Source organism: Mastomys coucha, unplaced genomic scaffold (genome assembly GCF_008632895.1).
Source record: "Mastomys coucha isolate ucsf_1 unplaced genomic scaffold, UCSF_Mcou_1 pScaffold15, whole genome shotgun sequence".
Classification (NCBI taxonomy): domain Eukaryota; kingdom Metazoa; phylum Chordata; class Mammalia; order Rodentia; family Muridae; genus Mastomys; species Mastomys coucha.
Genome location: NW_022196897.1, coordinates 92,314,699 through 92,329,446, shown reverse-complemented (window position 1 = coordinate 92,329,446; position 14,748 = coordinate 92,314,699). Strand labels below are relative to the sequence as shown.

Genomic DNA, 14,748 nt, shown 5'->3' with positions numbered 1-14,748 from the left:
AGGAATAATAGGGCCCACAAAGAGGTCGTTGTTCTATGGCTGAAACCTGTAGGGCCTTAAAGTAAAGTTTGTCTTTCCCTTTCCCTTGCGTTTGTGACACCATGCTCACCTAGGGACATGCTGAGCTCTCCACACTCACCATGGGACCACCAGGGAGGTCTGGACCACCAGGGAGGTCTGGACCAGTTCTTGAAGGCTTGGGTCACAGCTTAGAGCTTTGTTTGGTTCCACTTTGCTGTTCCATATCTGGTCTTCCATTCTATACATTCTGCCTGACTTTTATTGGAAGCATTTTGCTTACAGCTGCTATCTCATTTGCTACGCACACTCGTCTACTCCAGTCACATCTAAAATATCGGGGATAAAATACTGATAAAGGATAAGAGGCAATAAGATTCCAAAAGGAGTTCTGTGCCTCCTGGATTTCAGACAGTCGCTGGTATCCCCTAACTCAGACGTGTTCCAGATTAGTCTTTCCAATGGTCAACACACCCTCATAATTAGGCATAAAGGTACCCCAAGAAATGGCTAAGATTGGGCATTGTCTCCTGGCCGACACAATGTTTCCAACTATCCTAGTTTAATACCAAGCTGTCCATAGCTTGCAATTTTTCTCAAAGTATCTGCCTTGCCAGAGCTAGCAACAGAGGCCGAGTACATTCCTTAGAGCAATAGACAGTTCATAATACTTAGAAATGTTTTACATACTAGAGAATAATGAAGGGCTTCCACCTAAAGACATTAGCTAGAAGTGTTAGATTAAAACCTCCTAGTCATTGCCTCCAGCAGGACCACAGAAATAGCATAGAAATATCAAAATGCCTCAACAGGGAGAGTTCCACTCCTCTTCCTCCTGCTTCACACCTAGCTACCAGACCCTACTGACTTTGATGTGCGGTCACTTGCCTACTTGACTCTTGTAATCTGCCCTGCTTGCTGTATGCTACTTAAGCCTGCTTTTCACTTTGTAGACAAGGACAAGGACAAGGATTAGGGCTGGGACTTGGAGAAGGACTCGCAGAGGGACTCGCACTGCACTTGCACTGGCGCTCAGACAAAGACTAGAACTTAGATGGGCTAGGACTCAGATTCATGCAATCAGCAGTCCCCCGGGCCCAGAGCACTTGGGCCCAGGGGATGCAGCACCAGTTCAGAGGAGATAGCTGCTACTTTAGACCCAGTATGTTTCAGATAGCCTCAGATGTACCTCAACTATTGAGCTGCCAGATTTACCATCTCTCTTTTGCAATGACTGTAAAAGTCTGATGCCATTTCTAAGAAATACATTTAGATCCTATACTTCATGTGTTGTCTCTGCCATCATTTCTTCGCCTACGCCTTGTTGACCTGACTAGGACCCCGTTTCTCCGGTGAGTTGAGGGAGACCCAGATCGGCCAGCCCGTCGCATCATTGGTGTAACCCTTTGGCTCATCTTTCCACTTCCACTGTATTGTTTGCTCACCCATTCATTTATTCATTCGATATGGACTGAGCATTCAGTAGGTCTGCACTGGGCTAGCCTAGAGTAAGCATGGAGAACAAAGTTGATTGGTCACTGTTCTGTTTGTGGAGCTTGAAGCCACATTAGAATCCCCTTTGATTTGCCAGCAGCACTCTGGATTACGAGGAGGAGCCTATGACTGTAACGTGAAGAATGAGAGGACACCCCGCTCACTGCCCAACAGCTCAGCCAAACCTCAATGATATGGTTCAGGTCTTTCCAGTAGCCCATGTCTTTTTTTTTTTTTTTTTTTTTTTTTTTTTTTTTTTTTTTTTTTTGAGACAGGGTTTCTCTGTTTAGCCCTGGCTGTCCTGGAACTCACTCTGTAGACCAGGCTGGCCTCGAACTCAGAGATCCGCCTGCCTCTGCCTCCCAAGTGCTGGGATTAAAGGCGTGCGCCACCACCGCCCGGCTTCCAGTAGCCCATGTCAACCTGGTTTCCACTGAAGTGCATGCCACCCGGCCAGCACTTGGGACATATCCCCAGCAACCCCATCCTTCTTGCTACAGAGGCTCAAGTTAGGCAGAGAGGGGCAGCCTCATGAGATGAGCTTTGGCTCCTGATCTGTAGCATACGCAGAGCATCCACAAAGCTGAAAGACCAGAATGTCATGCAACACGCTGAGACGGAGATTTTTCTTTTTCAAACCCCCCCCATTCTCTGAACCATGGCATATAGAAGATACCAGGTCATTCCTTTTGTCTCAAGTCTCCTATTGCCCCGCTCCATAAACATACTTAATCCCATGAGAGTCCCTGCAGAGTGATGAGACCCGGAATAATGTACAGCCTTTTTACAACTAAATGGGGGCAGCCTTGTCTTCAAAGATAAGGCAGAATGGTCACTGCCTGAGTTCGTTCAGTCTGAGGAGAGGATGGATGTCCTTGCTGGACTATCCCAAAGTAAAGGGCTTGGCCAAGGAATTCTGGGTCCAGCTCCTATTTCTCACAGTGGCTCTGGGACTCTGGGCAAGTCACCTTCTGCCTTAACTTGGACTCTGTCCAAAAGCAACAGTGCCGAACAACACCCAGCATATCAGTGCATGGAAATCTTGGGTCTGACTAACTCTTGTGAGTGATGATGTGATTTTGAGGACTTCTAGGTGGCCCAAATGAGACATCATTTGTACAAAGTCTGAGTGAAATACTACCTTCTAAATGTGAGTCTATCCATGCCATTTGCTGAGTTACTGGTGCAGCCACCTCCAAGCAAAGATTAAAATTGTGACTGCCGCGGATTTGAAGCCCAATGGAGTGTTACAGATCATTCTTTAGCCCCGTTTCCATAAAGGTTCGAAGCAGGAGAAGATATGTAGACAAGCTGGGTAGGGCTGCTGGCAGAAAGGTCTGAGTGGGATCCAATGCAACAAACTGCATAAGCTGGCCTTGGAGGTGGTATTTACTGCACTGATCTGGCTATCTATGGGAGGTAGGAAGCAAAGCCAATCGGTTTTGCTTTGTCCTTTTTTTTTTTTTCAAATAAACAAGGCAGTTGTTAAAACCAGAAGTGAATCTGATCCGGTGTGGCTTTAAGAGCAGTCAGCTGCATTCTGAAATAGGCAATAATATAAACAGAGCCCTGTAACTCTACACCAGAGCAGAATGGCCATAGGTTTGCGCCTGTGGGCCTGGAGCCAAGCAAAATGAAATGTTAGTCTAGGCCTTTAAAGAGAATCATGTAAAAGCAGAGTGCATATTTGTTTAACACACACACACACACACACACACACACACACACACACACACGCCATCCATTCTTTTTGTGCCAATATCTTTTGGAATTCTCTTAAGTAAAAGCTGGGGATCCCGGCAAAAAGTGTGTGGAACCAACAGTGATTACAATCTGCAAACAGACTTTCCTGCTGAACATAGAGATATGAGATTTTCTTTTCCTTCATTTCTTCTTTCCCTTTCTTCTTCCCCTCCCTTTCTTCCTTCCTCCTTTCCTCTCTCCCTCCCTCCCTCCTTCCCTTCCTTCTTCCCTTCCTTCCTTTCTTTCTTCCTTCCCCTCCTTCCTTCTTTCTTTGCCTAAGTTAATTACAAAGTACAACTGTGAAAATAAAATAAATGAACCCACTGCACCCAATTCCTGTATCTGCGTTCTATCACGAGTTGCCAATTGGCTTTCTAATCCTCTCACTCAATATCTGCTGTTAATTTTTTCACTATTTCAAGAACTTGGAGACTGTCAGCAAAATACACGATGCATTACGGAACTTATAATTGGAAACAAAAACATCTGAAGCTTCTCTGACAGCCTAACCATAAAGCCCTGCCGCCCTGATCAGAACAAGACAACACACGCAACCTTGTAGCGATTTGTGTGCAGACACAATTATCTATGCCAGGGAGTGGAGTCGACACTTGACTCTGGCTTTGAGAATGGCAGCGGAAATTACATCTAAATGAATGAATGAACTCAATGTGTTTATGATGCCAAATGAAAGGAACAGAGGAGGGAGGGGGATCCAGGTTCATGCTTCCTTTGAAAATGAAGGGCAGTGGGCACTCTCTTCCTCTTTTGGCCATTTTCGAACTACCAGGCCTGAGTCTTATCTAATTTTTCTGCTGTGGAAGATAGGGCACTTCCTCTACAGTTACTAAATCTGACAAATTACACCTGTGTCCATTTTAACGTGAAAAAGGAGCTCTTTGTTCCTGACCCTTTTGATTTGAGGGATCAAATTCCCGGACATAGGAAAGCCCCACTCATGTTCATTAAACATCAGGGGGAGGCTGGTTTTGTGCAGGAGGAGTAAGGTGCAGGCTAGCAAGGGACAAGATGGCAGTTCTAGTCTGAGCATTCTAGGCTATGGCCAGGGTCTGTCTAGTTTTAGCTCCAGGGCTTACTTATCTCTTAGTAAGTGTGAGTTTGGTTCCCTTCCTTCCTTTCCCTCCTTCCCTTCCTTCCTTTCCTACATTCCTTCCTTCTTCTTCCCTCCTTCCATCCTCCCTCCCTCCTTCCTTCTTTCCTTCCTCCCTCCCTCCCTCCCTCTCTCCCTTCTTTCCTTCCTTCCTTCCTTCCTTCCTTCCTTCCTTCCTTCCTTCCTTTCTTCCTTCCTTCTTTCCTTCTTTCTGTCGCCACAGCATCTTGCTATCATGAGATTGCTAAAAGAAGACCCAGCTGGTCTGCACAGACTGTTCCGTGGGAAAAGTTAAACTGAAGCCCGCTAGCATTAAAGGGCTGGGTGCAGGTTCAGTAATCAAAAATGTGAAGATGATTCCAAAATTCCACCTCCCCTTTGGTATGAACTGACAAGCAACTGCTTACTACAGTGGCTCACATTTGACAGGTTCGAATTCTTTCTTCTCTCTCTCATCTTTGCCTTTGCAGAAGATGCTGCAGAGGGTGCAACCAGAAAGAGGAAACGGAGGGTCATCTTGGAGGCCAAGCGTGAACACTAGGCATGGAAAACCTGTGATCTTTCAAAGCTGGCTAGCTGCCTGATGACGCAATCCCTCTCCTCTGTCTCCCAAAGGGGCAAAAGGAAATGATGGCAGAAGTTAAGAAAATCCTGAGTGACCTATCTAAAGTGCGTGTCTGATTGCTTTCCTTTAGGTTGATGGAAGGGGTTGGTGAAGAAATTCAGATCGAACGCAGAAAACTGTATTCCTGCCAAGTTCCCCTGCAGCCAAGAAACTCTCTGAAAAATACTCATCTACACTTGCCATCCTTTCAAGGAGCCCCTCTCCTTCCAGACTAACATCCGGTTCACAACTTCTGCTTGTGGAACACTAAATTTTCTCAGACCCATCAACTCACATCCCAATCCTCTTCGTTGGAGAGGTAGTAAGTGGCATGGTACACTGCAGTTGTACACATGCAGGATGCTGAGATGTGCTGCAAGCTAGGCTCTGTATATAAATTCCCAATAAGTTGTACACCCGGAACCAACAGTATTCTCTCTAGTCTTTCGGAAGCGTTCAGCTGTGACACAGTTGGAAGCACACAATGAAGGCAGATGAGTATTCTTTCTCTGAAGTTGAACCATCTAACAATGACTTTATCTTATGGGGAAGGTGATGCTGCAGAACAAAACCCTGGGGCCTTGGGCATACTAAGCACATCTTCTAAAAGAGACAGCTACACTCTATCTTTCTACTTTTAAAATTCAAGAGTTACAGCAATTTCCTTGGTCTGATGGCAACAGCTTTTGTGAAACCCATGGATGGCAGGTTGGAAATGGCTAGGATAAAAGTTCTTGCTTTGATTTTTGTTCTTGAATGAAAACCACTAACAGCATTATCAATTCATAACTGAAAAATTTCCTCTAGAAAATTTCCTAGAAATCACAGAAGTCTAAATTAACTAGTTTCTAATATTTTGGAATATGTATTGGGCCACTGAGGAGGCTTTTACCTGCAGGGAAATCTCAGAGATAGAATAACAATGATAAAACCTTAATTCCTAAAATGAAAAAGAACTAGGTATGATATAATTTCACTCAAATTTTGCTTGTATGCAAAATTTTAATAGTACAAGAGGTTAAAAATTTGTAAGGCACTAAAATAACCATGTCTACCAATATGTATTATCTTTGAAGATTCTAACTTTGGTGAACATTTATGTACTGGAAGTATGAAAGAGCCTAGATCAGACACCTTTTCTTCTGTTTCATATACTAAATTGAGAAGACACATGCCTCATCCTGCATCATCCAATGAGCAGAGAGGCTGAACCAGGGTCAGAACACATTCCTCTGACTCCTGGTGTAAAGTCTCCAGTAGTTGACAGAAAGGACCAATACTCTACTGCTCATGGTGGCAACTACACTTCTCAAATACTAACTCTTGGCTTGGGGTCTTCGCTATACTGTAGATGGAAAAGTTTAGGGTATGAGGGAAGTGATACTGTAAAGATGAGAAAACAGAGGAATGGAGGTTAAAAACCAAACAAAGCAAAGACAAATGAAGTCATCCAAAGTCCCAGGGAGTATGTGGTAGAAATGAGCCGGGCAGTGGTGGCGCACGCCTATAATCCCAGCACTTGGGAGGCAGAGGCAGGAGGATTTCTGAGTTCGAGGCCAGCCTGGTCTACAGAGTGAGTTCCAGGACAGCCAGGACTACACAGAGAAGCTCTGTCTCAAAAAACAAAACAAAACAAAACAAAACAAAACAAACAAACAAAAAAAAAGGGACACATGGGCTTCCAGGCACAGAAATGCTCAGGAAGAAATCCCTCAGACAACATTCAGTAGCCCTGGGAATATCTATTTAAACAGAATGTTTTCATAGTGACATTCAAACAACTGATGTCTCAGGAGAATAGGGTAGAAATCGCCCCTATTTTTGATTCTTGATCAAAAACCAAAGTACTAATAACCTCAGAGAATGGCGCAAATCCCTCTTTTAGATGCCCTAAATTCTACCTACAGACGCTCTTCTTTGTAAAGAAGTGTTCAGCAGGAAAAAGGGGTCAATTTTGTTTTTTTTTTTTTCAATTTTGTTTTTAATCTCAATATACCCTACAAGGAACTATCTCAGGACAACATTTCAAGACACAATAATTTTGCCTAGTTTTTGACTTCAATTACGTTCTCTAATACTGAATTGTTAAAAAATTTTAAGCGATTTTTAAAAATTGTAAATGATAGTAATCTAGTTCTGATTAAACTTCATCTGCAACATGAACCAACTACCCAAACTGGATCATATCCCACCATATCCCATATTTCAATTATTAATTTGTTTTTATATTTTAAGATACTTTAAGGTCTCCCTTGGGATCCTAACCATCACCTCATACATCACAGCTATAATTTTGTTTAGCTAGTTCTATCCTAAGCAGATTTAGATCAGCTTAAACCATGGGGGATATTTTTTCTATTTCTCTGTCATTGTTTCAAAGATTAGTGATCTGGGATCTTTGAAAGCACTGACTGTTCATGAACAACCCAATGTCCTATGCCCTTTGTAGATTGTTCAAAAACACTAGACATGGCTGAAAAAAATGATTTAACCAGCACATAAGTTTCTCTGACAACCAGAGGTCATTCTTCAATACTAAATTATATTAAGAATTAGACCAAGAAGTGGAAAAAGCTCACACCCTCCTCCATATCCAGAATCACTGATATCAACACTCTGTTTCAAAAAGGGTGAATTTTTTTTTTTTGATCACAGCTGAACAGGATGTATGCTATTCATCATGTTACCTTCTGCCATCTTCTCATGCATAAAAATAAATATATGGATTTTAATAGAGTCAAATTTAAAGTGGACCTGCAATTATAACCTCTGACAATCACATTATATCACCAGCACTCCTATTGCTACCCTTGGCCACACTATTTTCTCTGGAGTCAGGTGCAATTGCAGGGTAGTAAGGCTACCACTCATTGCCTATGGTTTCCTAAGCAGTCTTTAACCTTCTGTGCCTCAGTTTGCTTACTTGCTAAATGAAAATTACACTGGTACCTAAATCCTACAGGCAGATTAAAGACTAAATTAGACAACTGACACAACAGCAGACTTAAAACAGTGCCCATTTATGGTAGTTAATGAGGAACTCACAGTCATGGTCAGGTTGAAGTACAACAAAATGCACTGCTCACACCTGCTATAAACTAAGAATTCCAGTGAGTCAGGGAAAAAAGAGACAATGGGAGTCTGCTCTGCTGTTCTCTGTGTAGCTCTAACCCAGCTTGGAGCAAAAGACTTGGGGGCTTTTCCAGGGGGATGGGGAAAGTTTAGTTGCTCTGCTCAAGGCTCACAGATAATCTTGGAATTATCTTATGCAGATAATCTCCAGTCAAATATTCTCATTTCAGAGATGAAAACATTGGTCTGGGCTAAGTAACTTTCTCAAGTACACCCAAACTCACGGTGGTAAAGTCAAGAGCAGGAAAATGAGAAATGTTATTGTAAGGCAATTACCAGGCTCTCTTCTAAATACATTCCATGTGACACCTATGGAATCCTTCAACAAACAGGTAAAAGGTACTATTCATTTTCACTACTTTAAAGGTACAAAATCTAAGGTCTGGGAACACAGAGTAGCTTCTTTAAAACCTGGCAATGAAAGCCAACATCCAGAGTCCCACTGTGAGGCCCCTAGGATGTGCTCCAGAGCGCAGTTCTAGACTTCTAGGACTGGGCTATCAATCAACAACCTCCAAATTGCCTGAGCATCTGTTTCATCTGGAAAGCCTTTATAAAAACACAGATTTCTGGGGTTTCTCTGAGAGAGGAGAATCAGGAAGGTCTTTGAGACTAGATTTCAAAAGTTATCTTTCCAGAACCAGTCAGTCTGATAGGTAGAGAGGCTTGAGAAAACTTGACCTATATGCAAGGCATTTCATGACTGCAGCTGCATAACTGAAAGGGGAAACACTCCCATGGAGTTTAGAGTAGCTAAATCTGTCAAGAGTAACAGATCAGCCTTTGGCAAGTCTCTCTATGTTTGCACAGACACATGTAGAGCCCCAGTCATATAACTACATACATGTCTACTAAAGCTTTAGTTTCGTTCTTGCCACCTAAAGGAGTCTGTTTGATGATGAAAATACTCAAAACTAATTTACAGTGGGACCAGATGACGTGCCTGGTTGCCAATGAACCAACAGCCTTTCCTTCTATCCTATTCATTTTCATGGAAAGCAGCTAAGTCCCAAATGCATTTTTCTTGGTTCCCAACTTGAAAACAGTGGAAACCTGTTGAATGAGCACTTACCAGGGTGCACCGTATATCCTGAATCCCTTCACGGTTACCTCTGAATCTTGCAAGTAAATACTGTTTGTCAGGAGGGACTGAACATTGTCAAAGTCCTCTGGTTTCAATTTGGACACAGAGGGGAAACGGTAGTAGTCCTGTTTAACGAGGTCTGCCATGAATTCCTTATCAAATGTCAGTTCATGATTCCCAGCAATCACAATTTTATATTCATATGGCAGGTTTCCTGTAATAACAAGAAGGAGAGAAAAAAAGGACCAATTAGCACATTCATTTCCCATCACAAAATACAACAGCCAAGACTGTGATTAGCAGACAGCTCACCCGAATGAAATACTCACACATTTCCTTCTATTTCCATGTAAACCAAAATTTAGGCTTTTCCTAAATTTCCAGGCTACCAAAAATGAAAATAACCCAGAAACAGAAAGCTATATGGAGCTAAACAGCTGCTAAAAAGGCATCAAGCTTTCCAGCTCCATTTCTTTCAAGATTTTACAGATCCACTGTGATGGTTCTATACACAATTATCCAATTTTTGTTTTGTTTTGTGTAAAGATTGACCATGACCCTAAAGAGAAGGCTTGGTTCTCAATAAATTAAGACAACCAAGTATTTTTAACAGCATACATATGTGCTAGATTTTTAGTGCACCCTTCAAACAAAGCATTCTACAGTGCATCCTAAGTCCAGATAAGGAACCTATAATGCCATAATGCAAGTCTAATTTTACATTTACCTTTCGGCTTCTGAGTAAACAGAACATTATTAAGGGCCAGTGATTGGAAGGCCAACTTTCCTCCCATTGGGATGGGAGAAGAAACTGTAAAGCTTTAACCCCCCTTTAATATTTATGCTATGGAAATGTGAGTTCTCGGTGTGCACTCTTTATGCAAAAGTTTCCCGATCGAAATGAGATAATTCTGGGAAGAAGAATGAAAGCTAGAAAGGAAAATCCAAACACCAGACTCCTGCATAGATTTATAATGTTTGAATAAAGTACAGGTCATACATATTAATAACTCACTGTGATGCTATAAGAACCAAATTTCCAAGGGGAGATAGAACCGGGCAGCCATCGCCATCCTCACATTAATCCTTTCCCTGCTCTGTCAGTACCCATCCCTCAAACCTCGCCAATGAAACTATCGCTCATTTTATTTTATTTTGGGGTGAAAACAAGGGTGGGGTGGAGGCAAATATAATTCTACCTTGCTGAGACTCCTGGGTCCAGTGCAAAATTAATGTTGCCTGCCATTCTAGGAAGAATTAAGGTTACCCTGAGCAGGAAAGAGAATACTCTTGTAAGAATTGATCCTTACCAGCAAGCCAGAGCTGATGATTTAATTAAGGAAGCTTTAGTGGGAAGAGACTTTTTATTGGGAGTGGTAGTAACTTCTGCCATTGGCACTTGGATTTCAGCAGAGCAATCTATGAAGACTGCACTGGAGAGTTTCCACCATGCCAGCAGCCTCCAGCACACACAGCTGTGTGTGTGTGTGTGTGTGTGTGTGTGTGTGTGTGTGTGTGTGTGTGTGTGTGTGTGTGTGTGCGTGTGTGTGTTTTGAGACAGTGGTGATGTTTTATAACACTGCAACTTTTCTTCAGCTCTTGATTTTCAGTTTCTAAGGGTAATAAAATTGCATATATGGCATGTGCTGTAACGGGAAGGCTCAAGAGAAGGTGAACGCAATGGTGAAGAATGATTCTGTGGAGTAAGGGAATCAGAAACACTGAGGCCAAGAGTCAAGAGATACCCAATGGCGGCACACACTACTGGGTGACATACCTCTGGCCTCAGTTATTTGCAGGGCTGTGGGGGAAGAGTGCAGTAGAAGCAGGAAGCCACTCTCGAAGGCATGCTTATGCAAGTTGGGCAATTAGGAGCGTGATGTGTTGTTGCAAATGCCTTAGAACGGTGCTGCTATTTTGCACAATTCTGCACTTGAAGCACAGATGAAAGATGGATTAACAGGGCCTCAAATTCCCAGCACTGTTCCTGCTGATATAGTGAGGCTGTTGCTGACTGCGGTTAGATTATGCACCCACAGATGCGTCTGGGTTCCTCAAGTCAGAACAGGCTGAAAATGTTTTTCTGAGTAGCAATGTGTCCTGAGGCAGGTCCTGCCAGAGTGGGCCTTGGCTACCGGTTCATATCACACTGTGGCTATCTCCTCTGTCAGTGATGCTGGGTGCATTGGGAACTCATTCAGTAGACGCCGCTACTGTTGCACTATTTCCTCCTTTTAGATTTTTGGTTCAGAATGGTTGAATCTGAGACACTGGGCAAAGGAAGTACTCCCCTCACCCCCTTTAGCTCTTCAAAACAAGCCAACAAGAAATAAAAGGTGAAACTTCGGCGATACTGTAAATCCTCCTCAGGAAAGCAAGCATCCTCTGTGTCTTTTAAATCAGATTTCAGGAACTCCGCTAGAGAAGGAGCCACCGAAATGAACAGCCACAGGAGCGGTGATGATATTTACACGCCGCCAACAGACTCGTCTCTCTCTGAGAATCCAATCGCATGATCCAAGTTCCGCCCTGGGTTACCTATGTTATGAGATTGTCTGACAGATTTTCTTTTTTGCTGAGCTGACCTTTCGTCTATAATCTGCCAACCTTTCTGTTTTATATGAAAAGTGTAAGCAGGGCGGCTGACAAATCTCCTGTTACTTGATGGCATTTTCTTTCTTTCTTTCTTTTTTTTTCTACAAGACTAGATTAATTTGGAAGGCTCCACAGTCAAGCTTCAAGCTTCTTGGTATTCAAATAGCATCACTTTCAAATTGTCAGACAAAGAGGTGCCTGCCTTTATCCATTTTATTCAGATCAGGCCATCTAGACCGACCCACTTGAATAAAAAGCGAGGCCAAATTCTGCTTTCCTAACTCAAGAAATCCTTGCTCTGTGGGACCCGAAGAGCTAACTAGTGGAATTAGACAGCGTGTCCTGGGAATGACAGACAGGATTATTCTAGGTGAAATGAACAGGAATTCTCCATAAAATGTTAAGTACTGTGTATATTGTTTCAAATGCAATAGTTGGAAAGTTAATGTCAATGTGATCTATAGTATTTTCATGTATATATGTAATAAAATATATGTGATATACACGTAATATACACAAGTACGCAATACATTCATTCATATATAGTTATATGTACACATGTAATAAAATACATATGTTAGAACACTTTTGAATAAATAACAGTAGAGGTCAATTTGAGGTATAAGTATTTGCCATATAAGTAGCAAATGAATGAGTGAAAGAAAGAAAGAAAGAAGGAAGGAAAGAAAGAAAGAGAGAAAGAAATATGGGATCCCAGCCATCACTTGAGAGTACAGATTCAGATAATCAATAGTGGATTGATAAACAAGCCATATCCCATTTACGGCTGAGTGTTAGCTCAGACCTGCAATGCCAGAACTCAGGACACAGTTCCAGGCCAACCTGCTATAGAGAGTGTAACTCTATCCTCCCTAAAAAGCAGAGTGATGATAAGGAAGGCCAACTGCCCCTTCCGGCTGCTGCACTGCCAGCCTCCAAAGCAGATGCCGTAAAATTTGTGTTTCTCTTCAATTCTTGGGATGGCCAACCACATGGACAAAGGAAAAGAGAGAAAGGGCCTCTTTGTTTCTTAGTCTTAGCTTTCCTATCATTCCATTTGGGTTATAGCTTATATTTCTAACAACTGGACTCTTTTTCATTTGTTTGCTTTGCTGTTGTTGTTGGAGACAGGTTTTTTTCTGCGTAGCCATTGCTGTCCTGGAACTCATTCTGTAGACCAAGCTGGCCTCGAACTCAGAGAACCAACTGCCTGTGCCTCCCAAGTGCCGAGATTGAAGTCATGCACCACCACCGCCTGGCAACAAATGAGCTCTTAACTAAACTCCTCTTCTGCTCAGGAACACGTTGCTTTGATCTCTCTTGGGCCATCAGTTCTTTATTTATGGAATCTTCTTTAGCTGTGGGTTTATATTTACTTATCCCAATTAAGTAAGAACAAGCGACCATTGGCATGTAAACAGGTATGTATGTCTGCTGCAAACATGATCCTAAGTGGATCAAGATGCTTCAGCATTTTGCTTTGAAACTTCTGGAAAGAGTCCAGATATGATAAATTCAACCTACAGATATGTCAAGTTTAGTTCTTAACTGAATTTTACTTTTAAAAGATGAACTAACATTTAGAAAACAGAAGCTATCTCACACATGCACATGCACGCACGCACGCACACACACACAGATGCACATGCGCACACGCACACACAATTTCAAGGCTTCCCACCCTCTCCTGGAAAGTCAGAAAATCTAGCAATGCTCACAAATTCTACTGAGCTTCTTGCTCTCACTGCTACTTCTGCTCGCCCCCACATTGGCTCTGCCTAATGGACCACTACAGTTTTATACTGAATAATACACAACCCAAGGAATTCTGGTTTCTGTTTTTATGATCCTCCAGGGACATCACTAATAGCTGCCTGAGGGAAATGGAAAGCTTCTTCTTAGCCCTCTCCTGGGCTGGTCTGAGCATAGTGACAGCACCGTCTCTGCAGATATCCACCCTCTCGGTGGCTGACGCTGTGCTCGCTAGACTCCCTTCTCTTGTGCCAAGCATCACCCCTCTCTTCTTCTTCAGAGGTCTTTGCCGCTGTCTGACTTATGACATCCTCCTTCACCTTCCTCCCACCTTCAGATAGTATGTAGTGCTGTCTTGCTGTGCTTTTCAAATTTCTATTCTTAAGACTGAGTTTTAAGCCAGTCGCACATGGGCTGCAGAGGAGCATGGGGTTAAGAGCGGGGACTCCGTAGGCTCCACTGTGCATTAGCTGTATGACTTTGAACAGATGTCCTCTGCTCTCAGGGTGATGATGGCAAATGCTACATGATGTACTGCATTAGAAGCACATGCCTGCCAGAAAAAACAAGGTTACTACTGGAGCGCCAGTGTTCAGTGTTGCTTCCTCTGTGTGTCTCATCTCCCTACTGTCTGAAGGCATGTACCGCATGTATCGTGCCCGAGGGTCCTTGTTTGACTAAAAGAATTCGGTCCAATACTTCCCAATGATAAGTACACAATTCATATTTGCTTAGTGATGCAATGGATGAGCTTCTCCAAGGGTTGCCGGAAGCTCTGAGACTCCGAGAACTGGGCTTGGCATACTAGGCTATGAAAAAAATGTAACCTTGTGTCATATTTTCTTCCAAGTTTAAGTTTTTATGAAGTATCCTATTCTGTGGCATCTGGCCTGGTCAGCTAAGTTCCAGTCCATGCCTTTCAAACTATTCTTTCTTTGAATATAAGTAGGAAAAAGTAATACAACCTATAAGTAAGTAATATGACCTATAAACTTCAGTAGGATTAAAGAGGATCCTAAACAATTTTGGATGTTCTATTCATTCTAATGTATATTAACTGTGTTGCTGCTGCTGCTGCTGGAAACTACCCCTCCCAACTGCCATCCAAGAAGCCATTACTCATCCACAGATCAGATCCCTCCCTGATGCCACACACAAAAGTTACTCTCGAAGAATCTCAACAGAACATGGAAACAAAACCTTAGAAATACAGGA

General features: G+C 42.7%; 1 protein-coding gene across 10 annotated transcripts in view; it reads right to left on the bottom strand.

Moving 5' to 3' along the window:
* The window catches only part of Mpped2 (metallophosphoesterase domain containing 2), a 183,474-nt gene that overhangs the window by 78,368 nt on the left and 90,358 nt on the right, over positions 1 to 14,748 (bottom strand). For all 10 annotated transcript variants that reach the window (XM_031371285.1, XM_031371287.1, XM_031371289.1 and 7 more), the window contains one exon: positions 9,175 to 9,400. In XM_031371285.1, the coding sequence (XP_031227145.1) occupies positions 9,175 to 9,400 (226 nt within the window). The remainder of the gene's footprint in view (positions 1 to 9,174; positions 9,401 to 14,748) is intronic.